The sequence below is a fragment of the Stegodyphus dumicola genome, chromosome 12, assembly GCF_044657685.1.
Source record: "Stegodyphus dumicola isolate Sdum_Otavi_A_Nest chromosome 12, ASM4465768v1".
Lineage (NCBI taxonomy): Eukaryota > Metazoa > Arthropoda > Arachnida > Araneae > Eresidae > Stegodyphus > Stegodyphus dumicola.
The window spans coordinates 23582858-23603482 of record NC_140779.1 but is presented as its reverse complement, the minus strand read 5'-3'; the positions used below and the strand labels follow the sequence as shown (position 1 = coordinate 23603482).

General features: G+C 33.4%; 2 protein-coding genes across 3 annotated transcripts in view; both read right to left on the bottom strand.

Moving 5' to 3' along the window:
• Positions 1 to 7770, bottom strand: part of LOC118204340 (E3 ubiquitin-protein ligase arih1-like) — a 59717-nt gene extending 51947 nt beyond the window's left edge. For both annotated transcript variants that reach the window (XM_035376670.2, XM_085827549.1), the window contains exons 1-3: positions 7384 to 7770; positions 7099 to 7166; positions 1638 to 1722 (exon numbers count right to left, since the gene is read on the bottom strand). In XM_035376670.2, coding sequence (XP_035232561.1) covers positions 1638 to 1722; positions 7099 to 7166; positions 7384 to 7593 — 363 coding nt within the window. In that variant the 5' untranslated portion in view covers positions 7594 to 7770. The remainder of the gene's footprint in view (positions 1 to 1637; positions 1723 to 7098; positions 7167 to 7383) is intronic.
• A 1765-nt stretch (positions 7771 to 9535) lies between these two features.
• On the bottom strand, positions 9536 to 18575 carry LOC146993514 (E3 SUMO-protein ligase KIAA1586-like). The gene is made up of 2 exons (XM_085806923.1): positions 17648 to 18575; positions 9536 to 9585 (listed from the first exon to the last, which is right to left on the bottom strand). Exons 1-2 carry the CDS (start codon positions 18573 to 18575, stop codon positions 9536 to 9538), a joined length of 978 nt encoding a protein of 325 aa, XP_085663049.1.
• Positions 18576 to 20625: the final 2050 nt, after the last annotated feature.

Genomic DNA, 20625 nt, shown 5'->3' with positions numbered 1-20625 from the left:
TAAATAAAGACAACAAATTTGTAAAAAGACATTAAGAATTTACTATGCTTTCATGGTTCAACATCCTGATTCGCCGGTTCATATCACGTGACCCCAAGCGATCTCATCTCAAGTAAACTACTCTACAAAAATCTAATGCTCTTAGTAATTATCCACATTAATTTCAAGTTAAATCTTAATTTGGAACACAAGTTTAAATGCAAGAAATATTTCAATTCGTACGAATAGCTTACTCAGAAATTATGTAAAACTGCAGTGCTTTACTTCGCTAATACATTCTCATTAGAATTGATGAATTTAACCCTTGACTTTACCTTTTCTATATTTTTCGGCTTCGGGTAAGTGCTGTGATTGCATCCTTATTGACTTAATTACCGAAAATTGCCTTAAACATAAAACTGAACTATCTCATAAAAATTATATGTAATGATATGCCAGTATTGAAAGAAACAATCAATCTGATAAGAAAAAGCTGCGACTTGTTTTGAAAATGAGGCGTAAAAGGTTACCAGCGAGAATATTTCCTTTGGCATGGGTTGTACCATTATTGGCGACTTTATCGCTTGCGCCGGCAAAACGGAAAAGTACCTACCCAAATTTCTAATGCATATGACTTTAAAACATTAAACATAAACTTCTGACATTAAAAGCAGACCAATTTCTCTAACCTCTAATACATGGCAAAATCATAATTACAAATTCATGTACACAAAAATCTAATTAAAAAATTTAATACAAAAAATCAAGATCTAAGAAAAGTAAACTGCAATTATAGAATGCAAATATGCAAAGTCTCATGCAAATGATCACATCTTTACCTGTAATTTTTAGAAATGATTTAACATGTTATTTAAGACTTAATTTAATCATTTTTCAGAATGCTCAACTTGTAATTTTGTTTCCTTCCATTTCTGGCATAATACTGAAAATTTTTGATGATGTCATGTTAATCTATTTCTGGACTATGATTTGAGAATTTTCAATTTTAGAAAGATGCAGCAGCACGTCTCACAGAAATAAGCAATATATACTTTGCCAAGACTCCGAAAAAAGCACTAGTGACAATTCACCTTACGATAACTTTTCAAGCACACAAACTCGGAGAGACAGACACTAACTCAAAGTTTTTATTTTAAACCCAACAGATGCAGAATTCTTTGTATTCGGACACCGTAATTTGTTTAAAAGCTCTTAATCAGTTGTGCAAGTTTGTGGTTGAGCTGGAAGTTTGCAAATAAGTGAAGTCTGATAAATGGGGGAAAAAAAAGAAAAAAAAAAAATTGTTGCACACATTTTTAAACATATGACCAAAAGCTGCTACTCGAACAGTTTTAACAGTTAAGATTTACACAATAAAATAAGGCAAATAAACACAATATAATAAAAAGGTCACGCCAAAAATATATTGGGGCCAGATGCAATCTGATAGCTGCCATCTAATTTTTTTTATTTAAAACTTTCTTTAATTACTTTACAACTTTTTACTATAAGTTAAATGTTTTTTTTTTTTATTTTTATATTAAAAAAAAATCATTATTTTTATATTAAAAAAAAATCAAATGAAAGGAAATACAAGATTCAGAAAATATATCTATTTGATATAACAACAAATTTTAGGTATAAAAATCAAACCATACTTTTGATGATGAGTTTGAAGGCTTCTTGTATGGATTAATTATGTGGGCTTCTTTAAAAAGTGCATCTTGATCACCATCATAATACCTAATATAAAAATTTTAAAAAATTAATGTCAGTTCATCAATAATACTTAAAAGTAAAATGAATATAATCATTAATAAGAAATTTACTTCCAGAAATAATATTTTATTTACTTTTCTCTTTCAAATATACAAATTAAAGGCAATAATCATGATATACAAATTAATTCAAATCATTAACATTCTTTTCACAAAAACCTACTTTAAAAAAAAAAAAAAAAACTTGAGTGATGAATGTAGAAAGTATTAATGTTTCTGAAGTTATACACAGATTTGCAGTAACAACAGTTAAGCAAACATGCCTGAAGAATGTTATAAAATGTTGCCTGAAGAATGATTATGCACATGGTTACCAGATTTTGGTGCATTCTGAAGATTTGGCAACTTCTATTAAAGTGGTTGCAATAATACACAAGTAGCTATTATTCTGTGAATAAACTTAGTAATGCACCATGTGTTGACATAAAACCAAATTAAACCAAAAAAATACTGATTAAACATTGGTTGAATTTTCATACTAAGTTCTACAAATTTCTATAGCAGATCAAGACAATTCAGATAAAATAACAGAAATCCTATTGAAGATCACTAGAAGCGGGGAAACGTAATTTAAGTTTCATTGTTTCAATAAAAATCACCTATTGCTGAAAAGCACTTTACTCAGGAAAGATAAAATTAAATATTGGGAGCCACCAGAAGACACGATAAAAAGAAATGAATCTCCCAGTAAAATGGTAGAGCTGGCACCAATGAATAAACAATTCTACTAATGCAATAAATAAAGTGGCTCAAATTTGGTTTTACAATCTTTGCTTTTGAAACTTAGCTGCAAAAATCAATTCTTATATACAGTCAAAAGTCGTTAATTTGGACACCCATAATCTGGAATGATGTATAATCCGGACTTCAAAGCTACAAACTTTCTGCGCATGCGTCGCGTTCACGCATGCGCAGAAGTTTACGAATGCGTACAGGCGTTTACGAGTGCACGTAAGACCTTTACGGCTGCGAATATGTTTGTGCGCATGCGCGTTTAATGTGTAACGGACGGTATAAGCTAAGCTAACATTATCTAATTCAGTTAATGTTGCAGATTGCGTTGTTCCTTAATCTTCGAATTGGATACGGCTTATTATTTTTTGCAGACTGTTAGAGCAATTTCATAAAAGTAAGCTTGAACTTTCGATTATGTCAAATAGAATTTCCGATATATATTTACCAATATGTAATTTGTATCTACAAAGCGAAAGTATGTTTCGAAATCCGTTTATCAATTTCACGCAGCGGATTGGAAGTTGATTTGTCAGCACTATCCTTATCTTCAGGCAGATGTTTTTATTTTATTTGGCTTATAATTCCTTACTAAGTGTCGTATTTCATCTCGATGTACTCCGTCTTTGATATGATTTAAATCAAGTTCCTCGTCATTATAATTCGCTTCCGATAGTGAAGAAAGTGACCCAGAGGTTATTGAAAACGAAAACATTTCGATTGACAAATTAGTCAGTATTCTCAACACAGCAATTATAGGACTTGAACAGCGGAACTTTGTAACTAAACAAGAAATTATGTCTGTTTAATAGAATTAAAGAGAAAGTATTATCACATGAAACGAAGCAAAACTTAAACAACTTACATTGAAAGAAATGTTTAATAAAGTAAACAAATAAATATTAAGCTTTTTATTTTTTTAAATTTTGATACCCTTTAGATCATAATTGTTCTTTATTTCATAAATTACGGTTTCATATTTTTAATTTTGTAATTTCTGCATACCATCTTACCAGATTTAAACTGATGATCTATAATCTGGAAAAATCGATAATCCGGAATCGCCGAAGTCCCGACGAGTCCGGATTAACGACTTTTGACTGTATTAACAACCATCCCCCTCTTCTCCTTCATGTATAAAAGAATTTTTTGAATTTTTTCATGATTCTAATGGTGACACTGTATTAAATGCTGATGTGCTCAGGCCATCCTCATCTTAAAAAAATAAATGAAAAGGATTTAAGAGAAACACCCTGGGGTCTTTTCTCCCTCCTTCCAGCATGTCTTCATCGTGTAAATGTTAGCATGTGTTCGAGAGGTCCAGGCTTTAGTCCCAGCAAGGGCATTGTTGATTTTTCATGTCTCCTCCTTCAAAATATCTTAATGATTCTACAGTGGTGCCCAAATTAAAAGGTGGTGGACAATAATTCATCACTACCAGGATTTGGCAATTGCATCCCTTCCCACTCACCCTTTAAAAGGGGGAGTATGTAAGGTTATTTTCTCCTTCCTTCCAACATGCTTTCGTGGTGTAATGGTAGCACACTCGGCACATATTCGGTTTGAGTCCTGGTGAGGGCACTAGTAACTTTTTAAGTACTCCTGCTTTAAAAAAAGTTCTAATGACTCTACAAGTACTTTACTTTCTCGGAGTTTTGCAATGATTTTAAGTTTAAAAAATTACTATGTTTTTGCATTAACTGTCAGTCTTTAAAAAATTTTTCAAATGCCTTTTTTGTATTTATTTTAGTTTTTGCCATTTCATATGTCATGTTATTGCATAATGTCTTCTGGAGAAGTTGTGAGTATGGAAGACAAGACGAAAGATTGCGCCTAGTTGGTGATTTTGAAAAATCGCACCGAGCTGTGGCCAATTTTTCACTTTCTCCATTCCAAATATATATTTTTTTTAATGCCAGAATGTTTAAATTTGTTCCATTCAGTCAAAGTGATTTGTAGTTTGGCTTTTGAAAAAGTGTTTCTTCAGTCTCTTCTCCAATGCATTATATAGACTTCAACTCTATAATACATCTTCAATTGGATTTACAGTTTTAAAGTCTGTAATGTACAACAGATAAATTTATGGGAATCATGTAATGGCCAAAAGCAAAGACAAAATTGCATATTTAGGATCATTACCTTCATAAAACTTAAATGCATTCTGCATTTCAAGTTTTTACACATATGCATTTTCATACAAAATCACTTGTACTTTTTAAAACATACACAGTGTTTAAAAAATTAAATTTACCATTTCTGAGGTAGCTAAAGATTCCCAAATTATTATGCCTCCACCTCTGTTTAACAGTAAATTCAGGTATTTTTGATTAAATTTTTTGTAAGGCTTCTGCCACATAGTAATTCGTACAATGGATCCAAATACATTAAAATCTTTACTTATCACTGGTTTTACAAACGCCAACTACAATATCTTTATATATATTTTTTATGGAAAAAAAAAAAAAAAAAAATTCTGCACTCACTTTTGAGTTTTGCCATATTTATTTAAATTTGAAATTACTAAACATCTGCACGGAACCTGTTGCTGCTGCAGAACTAACAGTTTCAACTTGCAGATAATTTTTGGGTTATATTTTCATTTCAAATCAAGAATCTAACAAAAATCATCATCTGCAAAAGATTCCTTTTTGCTATTTGGCTGATATATTTTCATTGCAAACTATTCTTTTGCTTCAGCTGCAAGTTTTAGAGAATTAAAGTTTACGCTAATTCTCTAAATTTGCTTACACTTTAATTCTTTAAATTTGCTTAAACTTATTCAGCTTTATTTTTCTCATGACAGACCTTAAAATTCTTTGCTGTTACCTTTAAAGAAGTTTTCTGATTTCAAGACTTGCAACAGTAGCTACTATATTACAGAGTTATATAAACATGCATTCTGTGTATAGAACACTTCCTTTATATTCACTCTCTTCATTTGCTGAGATACAAAGTGACTACTATACAGTTTCCATCTATCTGAAAACGTTAATGAGAGAAAAGATTGATATCTCTCCCCAATGAAAATTTTTAAAAAGGTACTTTTAATCTTTATTAGAAGAAATATAACATAAAAAGTATTTTTGCATCTTCATTTCAATTAGAAGAAATATAATATCAAAGACAGATAGATGTTTTATATTAATGGTTTAAAACGTTTAATTAAATTCTAATAAAACTTGTACTTATTTTTTAGAGTTTTGTCATGTTCACTTCAACCTACTTCAAAATCAAAATATTCTGCAGGATATCTAATAGTCTCAAACTGCAGACAATCTTTGTGTTGTATGTAACAAAAACTAACATCTGCGAAAAATATCAATAATTTATTATGCAAATTCATTTTTAGCACCTTTTTCAATATATTTTATTAATGATTTGAACACATTTTTTTATAATGAATAAGTTTTGAAATAATTAAGCAGCAGTTTATATGAAAAAAATCAAAGTTAATTTAAAAAACTTTTTGACTATAGTTTTAATACATGAAAAGCTTACTACCAGTCAATCTTAGAATACATATGCAATAAATACCGACTCCATGAAATCAAATTAAAAACTTTAACTACTTTTCATGCAAAAATAGTAAATGACAGCAAAAATAATAACCATTGGAATAACCACTGCCAGAAACTGCTTGGCAGGTTTCTTAGGATAGGTTAAAAAAAATCATAGCTATTGGTCCACTTTCAATTTTTGCTTACATATGCTGACCCATAAGAAACAGAATTCATGATAAATTATGTTTAAAGTTTAATTTGAGCAATGCAATGCATAGAGATGACCATAATATATTTCTACAATTCAAAACATAAAAAAACCAACTGAATTTTGTTTTAAAATATAGATCTTAAAATGCGTGATCAATGGTAAAAATGCCTGTCCCTTTCATGTTATTAAACCTTTTTGTTTTGTAACCTAATTCATTTTTTTAAATAAAAAAGTTTACTTATATTAAATATGAAATATTAGTATGTTATATTCATGATAAAAATTAATTACAATTTTTTTTTTTTTTTTTTAACAAATCAATTGAAAAATAACTTGTCTTCCACTTCATGTCAAGTCACTTACCTTGAGATTATTTTATCCACAATTAATTTATAAATCCGTCTAAAAGGGGCAGTACATATTCAGTGATATACATACTGCCCTCTTACAGTACATTTACAAACTAATTGTAAGTTCTGCCTCAAATACATTTACAAACTAATTGGGGGGGGGGGGAAATACTCTCAAGGTAACAAACAGACTTTACAAAAAATTATTTTTATTGATTTGCTAAATTTTTATCTAAAAAATTTTCAATTGATTTTTTATACTTTAAATTGTAGAAATATATTTATAGTCATTTTATGCAATGCATTGCTCTAATTAAACTTTAAATATTAATTTATCTTTTTTTTTTTTTATTTTTTTTTTTTTTTATGGGACAGTGCTTAAAATGAGCTTATTATACTATGAACATAACATTTTCGTTAAATTCACTTTACAGAGATAAAAGTCGCTTCCGTTCAGATCTCATGCACACTGGGCACAAGAAAAACTGTATTTCGCTAGCTTTTGATTCTATACAAGAATCTCTGAAAATGCATTTAATTTTATATACCTTTCATACAGCTTCTCTTTGTCCCACTTGAAATGATTCAAAAGAATTCGTGTAATAGTAGGAGGAATCTGTAAAAAACAATGCAAAATACGTAAGAGCGGATAGACATGAAAATATAAAACAAATTATTATTATAGGGAATAATATGTTAGCAAAAATTACCCAAAATGTGGTTAAACTTTACGTGCATTAATAAAATATACATTGATTCCAGCTGGACAGCAATACGCATCTGAATATCCTAAAACAAAAGTTACGTATTAACACTAAGAGTAAACATTTTACCTGTACTACAGTATTTACTTCGCGTATACAATCCACCATGTGCTGAACAATTTGTTCTGTAGACAGAACTTCGTAATGAAACTCTTCAGTCTCTAATTTTTCTCTCGATGAGGATTCTGGCTCTAATGAAATCGACAGTTCATCTTCATCTTCAGCACTTGATTCGTTACCAGAATCAGCATCATATAGTTCATCGTCACCAGTGTCCATTTTGTGGAAGATAAAAGAAAAATGACGTAGTTTAGACACAGAAGAAAAACTTTTGAAAACTAATCAAAGCAAACACCAATGAATTTAAAAGAATGAATGACACTTAATGAACTTTCCATTATATTACAATTCACATCACTGAATCCCCCACCGCCATAGTTCCATTTTTACAATGACGTCATAGATCATTGAGTTGAGAAAACGAAACTGTAGAAATTAATAATATAAAATATTAATTGTACTTATTTTTTTAATATTTTAACAATTTTATTTATATCAAAAATCTTGTTTAGCACGATATTATCTTTATTTTAATGTTTTATTAAAAGTCTTTGATTCACGAAAGAGAAGGGCAAGGAAGTTCTTAGGCCATTGGCTGCCTGCGTACTTTCCTAAAATTACCGTACCCAAGTTTGAAAAAACAGATGCTCAACGATTTATTTCATGCTCACTAAGTACTTATATGACAAATTGTATAAAAAGTATTTACATATGACAATTGTAAAAAAAGTACTTACATATGACAAGTTCTAACAATAAATTAAAAATATTTGGGGATAGTACCGCGAGAGACCGGCCGCCCGCGTATTTTTACCAAAGAACAAGCTTTTACGCGCTGCACCCCTGCTAGGAACGGCCCTAGAAGGGAAATGTTTTGTTCACAGTGTAAGTCTAATGACATGGCATTGGGCATTGATTTTTGAAATTTTTTTTTCATTATTCGCAAAGATATAACATTGCTTTCCTTAAGAGTGTTTATTCAACTGGAAACAAGTTATTTTTCCAAATGTGAGACTAATTGAGAAGATTTAAAATTAATTTTTAACAACAGTTGTTAATGTAAATGAGACAAACTAGTTTTAGAAATGTTTTTGCGATTGAATTGCTATATTTCGCTGTGAAAAATGTCAATTAATAAGGACTGTTAATAAAAAATGTGATGTTATTATATTCGCTGCTGTTGTGATGCTGTAATATTTTGGTTTCTTTTCCTAGAAATACCTCAATAGTAAATTTATTTTGAAAACATTAAGTGAGATTTAACGAGTCACCTGGTGTTTTAATGTCATGAGTCATTTAATCCACCGTAGCCCCAATCGTTAAAACCCATGAGCTTTAAATTTAGCGGTCTGTTAACTACGAAGAAAAAATTTAATATCGCTTATACCTAGAGATGGCCCGTGCCCAGGCAACACCGACTCTACTAGAGTCGGTGTTGCAACTAGAGTCGGTGTTGGCCCAGGGCTTAATTTCTAAAAGTAGAAGTGCCGGAGCCCTAGTAGAAGACCGTCAGGAAAGAGAAACAAGAGTTAAATAAATAAATAAAATTCCTATTAAAAATCGTAAAAGCTTGTTCTTGTAATTTTTAATTATATAGTTAATGAGTATCAAATTAATTAATAATTATTTAATTGATATTAAAAATTAATATCGATTAATTTTTATTTAATTAATTCATAATTAATTTATTATTATGTATTAAAAATAATTTAAAATTCAACTCATTAGATGATTAAAATTGAATAAGCGATTTTTAATATAATTTTATTGCTAAAAATAAGATTTTCGAGATCAAATTTTTGCTGAAGTAATTGTTCAGTTACATAAAAGAAGTGCCGGAGCTTTCTTATTTAGGACTCCGGTGCGCTCCGGCTGGAATTAGAATAAATCTCAGAAACTAAGAAGTCACCGGAGCTAGGCGCCGGTGCAATGTAAGCTCTGTTTTGATGACATTTAAACTAATATATTTAACACAAATATGTCCTAAGTAAATTTTTAATTTATCGGAAAAGAAATTGTCCGAGGCTGATTTTTCGCATAATTTAATAATGAGAACACGCATAAAAGATTCATATATCGCAAATTTTAAAAATATAAAAGCTTGCGCTTTCTGATAAATTGATTTTAGCTTTGATAAACTGAATTGTTAATAAGTTGTAAATTACTGAAGTTCAATTTCATCAATGAATTTCTTTTCAATGGTACTTATTTCTAAAGTAAAAAATAATTCGAAATTTTAACACTTGCATCATTTGTTAGAAAATGCGTCATACAACAATACTTCTTCCAGAAAAGCAACTCGAATTTTGATTTTATACATATCTTTATCAAAACAATTCTCACATTTCGCGATATAGGAAAATTGGTTAAACTGATTTCTTTCCAACGCATAAACCAAAGGAAGGTTAAGTGATATAACTATGCGTAACTATTGAAATAAATTAACATAAATGACACTTTTAGCTTTATATTTTAGAGAAATTATACTAATTAGATCACAGAAATACAAAAAGTAATAAACATATATACACGTTATGTGAATATTTATATTAATGTAGTGTATTTTTTCCTCACACATTACAAATTAAGCAATTTTTTCCCTAAGCTGTTAATAATAAATGCTAGAAATATGAAATATAAACATAATACATGATATGGAAACAGAGCTATTTTATATCAGCTAACAATAGATAACATTATTAAAAACATAAATTTTTAATGTAGACAGACTTCTGAATTTTAAATAAATTAGTCTGATGTTTTGTTCAACTGAGTCGTTAATAAGTTTCAAATTGTTTAGGTTTAATTTTTCTAATGCTAATAATCAATCACTTACTTACTAATCTTTTATGAAGAAGGTCATTGAAATATTTTCGATAAGGCAGTCAAATCCCGATCTTCTATTTCTTCTTTACTTTCTTTTGACAGACTGTCCACTGCGCTATGATGACCTGTTGCTAGCCAGGAACGTACATAAGTTGTTGGCTGAAAGTTTTTGAGTGAAAGGCCGACGAGTCTAATAAACATTAAATTAGAAAGAGTTTTGACATGAAGAGATGCATGTTGCGGATTTCATTGTCGAAAATCCTCTCTCACACACTGGAAACAGGTATACAGTTTATTGATGATAAAATTTTCGCAATGCAGAATTTATTTCCTTTCCGTTAGTGTCTATAAGAACTCTGAATTCCCTTAAAGTTTCTCATTCATTTAGGTGGAACCTTTTGCACTAATTTCCTATTTCTTCTCCTCCATATGTTATGTCAGGGGATGAAAGAGGTCAAAATTTCGGGTTGAGTACTTTTATGTTATCAGGTTCAATGTTCCGTCTTACCTTCTTCGGGAACATGCAAGGACCTGACTCGGAACAGAGAGCTTACTAAAGCTATGTTCAAAACTGTGGGAAGTAGACAGGATACACAAGAAGGGTATACAAAACCCTTTATTTTTCTTTATTTACAATAACTTCCGTACTTCGGAATACAAAGATCCACTACTTGTGGTCTAAACGTAAAAATATAAAAATAAAACTAAACTCTAACTTAACTTTAAAATAATAAACGTGAAAGATTGGCCTTATATTAACAGGAAGCCGTATGTAGTACAGAGAACTGTGAACACTACAATACGTTTAAAGTTATCAAGAGGATTAAACCTCTGGCCTGGAAGGCAACCAGCAACTGAGTAAAACTTCTAAGGTAAGCGGCCTGCTTCGACTAACTGCTTCCTCTCTCTCGCTTGGCAAAAAGCCACAACTTAAATACTTGGCGTTCGCCAGACAAACTTTGCATAAATACATTAACGCTTATAATTCTGGCCGGAAGTAGAAAATAAGAAGTGATAGTAAAGATTTAAAATAAAATAAACGTTAGTAAAACTTAAGATCCTTACATACTTCCCGCCAGAGTTAATTAGTTTGAAACTGAAGTCTAAAACGACCTTGTTGAAAACTTTTAGCTCTAGAATCTAACGCGAGGCCAATCTTTTACAAACATTTTTCGCTAGAAACTAGAAATTTAAAAGAAAGAAATTTGTTTTTACAATAGCAGCTCCCAGGACACAATTTTTTCATCTGTACTGCATCTAAACAGGAGCTTTTATTCAAATCTGGTTCCTTCTAGAGATCTGGAATGATCCGTGATCTCTGACATGTGTTGTAAAAGAACACCAAACACTAATATGTTTATGTCTATGTGTTCAACACTTCCTCCTACAATCAAAACACTAACGTGTTAAAATTCAACATACCAAGACCTCGTAACACACCCTAATTTCAACTCTAAACCCTGAGGAACTATTCTGAAAGTGGCTAACTCTAAAGTGTAGCGTTAGAGAGCCTAACTACATCATTCAACCTTTAACACATATTCACCATGATTTAGTCTTTTTACAGTCACACGAATAAAAAAAATTTTAACATTACTTTCACTTTTACCATATCACGGTATTTCTTAACATTTAAAATAACAGTTCACATTGTATATAAGAACATATTAACATGCCGTTAATTTTACACATTTGAAAACATACATTAGTAGTACATTGTTAACTTCTATTCTTTTCAAAGCAAGTGCCAATTCTTTCTACATTGAAATACTACATTTCTTACAAGTCTTTCAGACTAAAACTTCTTTCTTGCCAGAATGTTTTAAATAATATTTATACAATAACTTTTTACAATATTTAAGTCTTTACACAACGCTATTATACATAAACTTTAGTTTTACGCGCGAGTAATTGAAAAACATAATACCAAAATCGGTAACAACTCATTTCTCGCCCTTTTGGCGATAAAGGTAGACCTCGCATGAGGTAAAACTTCTTGAAATCTGCCACTTGCAGTAAGAATGAAAGATTAACTTAAGTTTGCAAAGTAACATAAAATTTTACTTATCTTTGTGATATTCGGACATTCTTTTCTGGGCCCAGTCCTGAAAGGTCGTGCAGATTGTTGTTTGATTTATCCTCCTTCTTGTACGGGCTCGCCCTTCAGTGCCTTCCTCTAGATGCTTTCTTTTTTCTCCAGTTCGGTCACCCTTGAATACCTTCTTTTTCGCTTCTGCCTGTGGTCTTGGTCGTTTGATGGCAGCTGGTCTTGGCGGAACCGGGAAACTTCTTTCGTGTTCCTGCTTGGACCTCGTTGCTGGCTGTTCAAATTTTCCTTGTAATTCCTCCGTCGCTGGTGGCCCTTCCGCAGTTCGGCGACATTTGCTGCGGAGAGTCCTGTCGGATGAGTAGATGTTCCGTTTTAGAGCCGGGTTATAGTTGCCGTCATTTCTCCTGGTTCACTTTGCATACGTCGTCCTTCTCCCTTCTTCATTCTGGGGGTGATCGTGAGCTCTCTTTTCTGGACGGTGGAACGGCTTCTTTTTCTTGCTACCTTCAATTTTTCCGCGGGGAAACTTTCTTTTCACTTGCTCCTGCCTCTTAATGGCTTGCCCTTGTACTTGTCGTTTTTCCATCTCTGGAGCTTGTGCCTGCGGTGTCTGCCGTGCCGGATCCTGCAAAAGATCTTGGAAAATTTTCATTTTATTACGATCATAGTAGGGTTTGATTTGATCAATGTTTGCGGAGCAGGTTTCAACATTTCTAGCTTTTAACACTACTACAACGTGAGTTATTTTTTCTATGACATATGGTCCTTCAAATCGTGGAAAAAATTTGGCAGTTTTATCTTCTGGTGCTGAAGAAAGTGAATGCTTAATTTTTAAAACTTCATCCCCTACTTTATAAGTTTCTCCCCGTCGTTTCAAGTCATAATAGAGTTTCTGATTTCTCTGTGCTACTTCAGTATTCTTCTTTCCTTCCTTAATTAGTTTTTCTATATCACCCATTTTAAATTCTGGGGCTCTTTGTTGCACATAAAATAATTTATCTAACGGCGTTATAATCTTTCTGCCTAAAAATAACTCAGCAGGAGTTTTGCCCGTTGTATCATGTTTTGCGGTCCTAAGGGCGAAAGTAAATTCATTAACATAGTTATCCCAGCTTTTATGAAAATTTTTAACATAACTACGGATAATTTTCACTATATTTCTATTGACCCGTTCCGCTATATTTGATTGCGGCCGATACGGGACCATTTTTAAATGACGTATGCCCAGTTTTTGGCACATGTCTTCAAATACATTACTTACAAATTTAGGACCATTATCCGATATAACTTTTAGGGGCGCCCCGTATTTTAAAATATATTTATTTAAAATAGAATCAGTAACTAATTTCGCGGAGGCTCGTTTTAAGGGAACAATTTCGGTCCATTTACTAAAATGATCAACCATAACAAGGAGATAGCGACTTTTATTTAACTGCCTTTTTGGGAAAGGGCCCAATTAATAGATGCCAATTATTTCATTTGGAAATTCGGATTTAATACTATTTAGAAACCCGGCCGGGCGGAAATTAATATAATTAACTGATGACATGTTGGGCAGGACTGGACATACGCCCTTGTTAACTTTTGCAGTCCAGGAAAATAGACTGCCTCGCGTACACGTTGGATAGTTTTTCGAATACCAGCATGAGAAGCTAAAGGGCTGTCATGGAGCTCCTGCAGGATATTTAATCTAAGACTAGCTGGGATAACAGGTCGAAATTCGTTGTTGGAATTCGTAGTTTTTGTATAAAATAATAGACCATCTATTAGTTCCTAATGTGCCGCCCTATTTCTTATCGCCACAATATCTTGGTGGCTAAAATTTTCAGGATCCTTTAAATACTCATAAATGCTTCCAAACTCAGGATCCTTACCCAGTTCGGTTATTACAGTTTCTCGGGAATTTATTTTACATGCTGTGAGCATTGCCACCTTTACAGTATTACCTTGTTCATCTATTTTAATTCTTGATAGGGCATCTGCTACGATATTTTCCTTTCCGGGAGTATGTTTGATTACCAGATTATATTCTTGTAGCTTGAGTGCCCATCTTATTAACCTTGGGGATAAGTTTTTCCCTGAGTACAATCTAGTTACCGCCGCATGATCAGAGTACACTGTTATTAGCGCCTTTCCAAAATAGACTCGGAACTTTTGCACTGCTAACAGAACTGCAAGTGCCTCTCTCTCGGTCGCGGAATAGTTTCTTTGTGTTTGATTTAAAGTTCGGCTAAAAAATGCCACGGGCTGCTGATTTTGCGAAAGTACCGCTCCTACCGCATAATCCGAAGCATCCGCTGAAATTTCTAAATTCTCATCCTTTTCAGGAAATTTCAACACAGGGGCTTGCGTTAATGCTTGTTTTAATTTTTCGAAAGCACAATTGGCTTCGGCCGTCCACGAGAATCTTGCCTTTTTCCTTTTTAATTTTAACAATGGTTCAGCAATAGCTGCAAAATTTTTTACAAAGGACCTATAATATGAACAAAGTCCTAGAAAAGAAGAGAGCTTCTTCGCCGTGTTTGGAGTCGGATACTTTTGTACAGCTATTATTTTTCATTCGTCTGTCTCTATTCCTTTCTGAGATATCTTGTAACCTAAATATTTTAATTCAGGGGCTTCAAATTTGCACTTTTCGACATTAACTTTTAGACCGGCCTCATTTAATAAAGAAAACACCTGTCTTAAATCCTGTACATGTTGGTCGAGATTATCACTAGTAATAATGATATCGTCTAAATAGATAAATGTGGACTTTCCAAGAACAGGTCTTAACACAATGTCCATACATCGCTGAAATGTTGCCGTCGCCCCTGAAAGGCCAAACGGCATACGCAAAAATGCATAAGTGCCAGACTTGGTTATAAAAGCAGTCTTAGGCACGTCCTCAGGCCTAACCCCTATTTGAAAATAACCAGTCGTTAAGTCTAAAGTCGTCATATATTTGGTGGATGTTATGTTCCTTAGAATTTCTTCGATAATAGGTAACGGATATACCGGATATTTAGTCATGGAGTTTAATTTACGATAGTCAATCGCAAAACGCCACCTTTTTGGATGTGTTACTTGATAGTCATTGTTTTTCTAACATAAAACAACCGGGCTAGCATAACTACTTGAGATGGGCGTTATAAACTTTTTACGTAACATATCTCTAATGTGCCACTCTATAATTTTTTCGTTATTCTTATCATATCGGTATGGTTTGTGGCGAACTGGCAGTGAATCTCCGGTGTCAATACTATGGTTAGTAACCTGAGTAAATCCTGGAATATCACTAAATAACGAAGCAAATTCACTTACCACTTGTCGGATTCTTCCTTGCTCGTCATTAGGCAGGTGGTCAAGATTTAACATCGGCGGTTCAGCCTTTTCTGCACGAACTGGTTTCATTGTCAGCTTAAGGGACGCTTCATTAAAATCCAGCGTTGCTTGTGCCTCTGGAAGAAAATCTATTCCTAAGATTATATGTGCTTGCAGATTCTTTACTATAAAAAACATCACCTTTACTTGTTCGTCCTTGATACGGACATACAGCGGTACTTTACCTATACACTTACATTTTTATCCTTGCGCCGCTAACACTGTCGTATTATCCGAATTATATATGCGGTATTTCCGAAAATACTTCGTAAAAAATTCTTCTGCCACACAGGAACACTGCGCGCCTGTATCCAGGAGTGCGGTGGCTGGGATATTATTCACCAACACTTCAATCTTCGGAAGAGTCAAATTTTTCACCATTACTGTATTTAACTTAAAGGAAGAGGGGTTTTCTTGGCCTTCGGATTTCCGCACCCTCTCGTCAGCAGAAATCCGTTTTAGTTTAAATTATTTTTCATTTCCGTGCTTTCCTTCTTTTTCCACTGGCCTTGAGACTTTTTTCCTGGATTGCTATTGAATTGTCGACGTTTGCCGGCTGTTTTTGAATGTTCGGGTTTCCTTGCCCACTGATTCGCTTTGCTTCCGTAGCCGTGTGCTTGAGTTTGCTGTAGTCTTGGCGCACCAAATTGGTTTCGCTGTTGAGATTGGCGTCTTCTTTCAATGTCCGCCGTTCTTCTACTTTCAAACTGGATTGCTAGCTCAAATAACTTTTCTAGTGTAGTCGGATTTCTTAATTCAATAAAGTCTTGCACTTGGGGCAGTAACCTCGGCAAAATCACTTGAATTATCTCTGGATCCGGACGGTGTCCATACAAGAGTTTGAAGACGTGAATTTTTCTTAAAATAAAGCTTGAGAGATTTTCGATTCTTTGTTGATATATGCTGAAAAGTTCCGTTTCTAATTTCGCACGATCCCTTACAACAGGGAAGGCTTTTACTAGGGCAGTCTTCAAATTCTCGTAAGTATAGGTGGGACTTCCTGCTTGACCCAAGAGACTTCTGCCTATACACTTGAACCAGTTAAGCGCTTGGCCCCTCAAAGCGCTGGTAGCTAAGGTAACTTTTTGAAATTCGTGCACGGGGTTGAGCATGAAGTGGTCATCCAATTTTCCCAAAAAACTGGTTACCGGTGAGTTTCCATTAAATGTTGCTTCTGGTTTCATCGAAGCGCGCATGGTCTGGACGATGTAACCAAATCCTTCCAGGGCGGCAGCTGGCATTTCTGGATTCTGAGCCGCTTCTGCAGGCAGCACAGGTTCTTCTTGAAACTCGGCCATGGTTATTCTTCTTCGTTGGGCGCCACTATCAGGTTCAATGTTCCGTCTTACCTTCTTCGGGAACATGCAAGGACCTGACTCGGAACAGAGAGCTTACTAAAGCTATGTTCAAAACTGTGGGAAGTAGACAGGATACACAAGAAGGGTATACAAAACCCTTTATTTTTCTCTATTTACAATAATTTCCGTACTTCGGAATACAAAGATCCACTACTTGTGGTCTAAACTTAAGAATATAAAAATAAAACTAAACTCTAACTTAACTTTAAAATAATAAACGTGGAAGATTGGCCTTATATTAACAGGAAGCCGTATGTAGTACAGAGAACTGTGAACACTACAATACGTTTAAAGTTATCAAGAGGATTAAACCTCTGGCCTGGAAGGCAACCAGCAACTGAGTAAAACTTCTAAGGTAAGCGGCCTGCTTCGACTAACTGCTTCCTCTCTCTCGCTTTGCAAAAAGCCACAACTTAAATACTTGGCGTTCGCCAGACAAACTTTGCATAAATACATTAACGCTTATAATTCTGGCCGGAAGTAGAAAATAAGAAGTGATAGTAAAGATTTAAAATAAAATAAACGTTAGTAAAACTTAAGATCCTTACAATGTCTTTTATAACTTCTTTATATTCAGTGCCGATGTTTCGAGTACGAACAGACAGTATTCTACTTTTCATTGAATCAGCAAGACATTTGTATAGTTGACAATACTGAATTTTGGGGATAGATTTACCGCTTTTGCTAAGGCTTACACCTTTGAACTTCCTATTTTCAACAGACTGTATTGCTTCGGATGCGTACTTTCCAGGTTTCGAAGATCTTGATTCAAATAATTGTATTTGTAGACAGATCAGACGATGAGCGTGAATAATAGTTGTGCTCCTGTTTTGCAACTCCAAAGATAGTTCCGATAATTCTTGAAGAGCATCATACATAAGTCCAATATTTAAAACAAATGTATCCGTTTCTAAAATTGTTGCTAAGACGGAAAATTTAGATCTTTCTGTTGAATCTCGTTTTACGTCTTTCGAAGAACTAGAAAAATGTTCATATAATGCTAAACAATCATACCACACAGCTTTCACAGAGCGAAAACTCGAAGCTGCCCAGCGAGTATCTAGAATGCGACCAATTTTAAGGAGCATTTGCTCCGTATGCGCAGCATATTCATTCAGTTCTCTTTGATTTTTTGGTGAATTATGATAAATATTCCTTAACTTGTCCAAAAATATTTCAAAATAGCTTATTCTCCTAACAAGATTAGCAACATCTCCAACACTAAGTTCGAGTCTATGGTTTAAACAATGCCATATAATAATGTCTAGAATTTTGTCGAGTAATAACTTGCATAGACCAGATTTTTTCCCCAGCATTACGGATGCTCCGTCGCAAGTAATAGCCACCAAATTTTTTCGAAGAATATTGTCGTCTATTTTATATCGATTTAATTCACTTAACAAACAGTTCAAAATACTATTTGCAGTAGAATTATTTAAACACTTTAAACTTAAAAATATGTTAACTGGATTTTCCATACTAAAAAGTTCCGTGAGTATGTATATGATGATACAGGCATCCTTGCTAAGCGTTGTAGATTCATCTAAAATTAAAGAAAACTTCTGATCCTCTTCTACAATTTTCTGAGCTAAGGACTCTTGCATTTATTTCGGAAATATGATTAACTATATTCATAGCTGACACGTTTGAATGCAAAATCCTTCCCATATTTAATCCATTCAATATCTGGACATCAATTTCCTTATGAAATTCATAGAAAGGTCTGTTTTGTTTTGCCAAATGATACGCTGTTTAAAAAATACGTTCGGTGATAATCTGCTCGTCTTTTCTCATAGCTGAAACAACTGTGCCGATTTCATCTATTTCTTTGTCATTTTTTACTTTTTCTGCTAATTTATGGGTCTGAGATGCTTTATGTTCACAAATTTTTTTCCTTAGTGATTTCTGCTGTTTAAATTTCGAATCGCCATTTGGTCTAATACTAACACTGGCCCAATTGTTTTTCAAACCTTGGGATCTCATAGCACCCAAGTGTGACACTAATTGACACCATCGACATCCTAATTTTTTATCCTTGAAAATTAACCAGTCGTTTTTTTGCGAAAATTCTATACCTTGTTGAATTGACCAGCAGCTTGGCAACATTTCAGCAAAACTGCTTTCTCCTAGACATAGTTCCGATTTTGGAAAAACGGAAGAACTACAATCTTTATCACCTTCTGTATCACTAGTCATCTTCATATCATAATCATCATTTGCAATATCTAAATTCGCATTAATAATATTACCTACTCTGGCCTTTCGACTACATTCGAAATAATCATTTATTTTACGTTTGGACATTATTTTGTAATTTTCAATAACAAGTATTTCTAAAAATCCGTTTTACATACGTTATATATCTCGAGAGAAATGTGCCGAAGTAAGTGCAAGTAAAACGAACGAAAGAGGTTGTCAACGAAAGTAGTTTACTCTACTACTGTTCAGCCAATTAAAAGTGCTTCGGAAATAATAGTGCAGGGACCATTCCGCATTTCAATGCAGCTGTTGTACCAAGCAACGGGGCCCGCCTACATCATAAATTTTCGTTCAGTGTCTTCTCCAGTGAGAGTACCCCTTACCATGCCTTTATTTGAATAGGTTCAAATATCTTCCGATCTTTCTTCCAAAACGGTGTTGTTTTAAAAACCTGGAGATTTCTACAAACATTTACGATGTTAAGTATCAAGCTATTTGTCCTGTGTCTTAATGTGACACGCAGTATGATTTTTTGTTTTGCCCCTGGGCTATTTTAAATTTGTATGTTTCAGAATAATGTTTGCTTAATTTTGTTAAAAGTAAAGGTCATGTCATAATAATTTTAAGATATTTCTTTTGCAATTTAAGGATTAATTAATAAATAAGTAGAAACAATTTTTATTATTTAGCATCTCTGATGTGAATATAACTGTATAATACGAAATAAATTTATTAATGTAAAATTTAAATTATATATGACTTAAATACTTCCCTTCTCAACCGCAAGTTTGCAGGAATTTTGAAAAATTTCTAATTTTGTGTGATAATATTTACATTTATCGGACGATAAGTATCTACACATAGTTGCTCAGGTTTGATAGATTTAAATGCCATGAAAGGTACCAGATCTCAGTTTATCAGAAAAAAAAAATTCTGTATAATGGATGGATTAAAAGTAAAAATTAAAAAAGAAAAAAGCTGAAACTCTCTATAAAATGATATAGGCAATAATATTCTAGAGATATTAGGTATATTTCAAGGCCGGAAAGATGAAAAATATGCAATGCCTTCGCCGATAATCGAACCACGGACCTCTCAATTACGTGCTGAGCGTACAGACCACCACACCACAAAGGCATGCCAAGAAGGCGGGAGAAATACCTTATATACTCTCCCTTTTAAAGGGGACTGAGTTTTTTTAGGGGCCAAAGTAGCATGAAAATCACAGTTCTGCGGCAGGTGGGTCAGTGGGTCAGGAGGCGTGGTCAATGACATCACAGAGGGCGGGGCCAAAGGCAACGTCATCACACTAGGAGGCGTGGTTTCGAGTGGAGTTGAGTTGTTTTTAGATTGCTGGTTGAGTTGTAGACCTCCTGCGTTTCATTAAAAGTTAGTTTTTGTTAATTGGCAACGGGTTCATGGCGTCCTCTAGGGATGAAAAATGAAAATAATCTA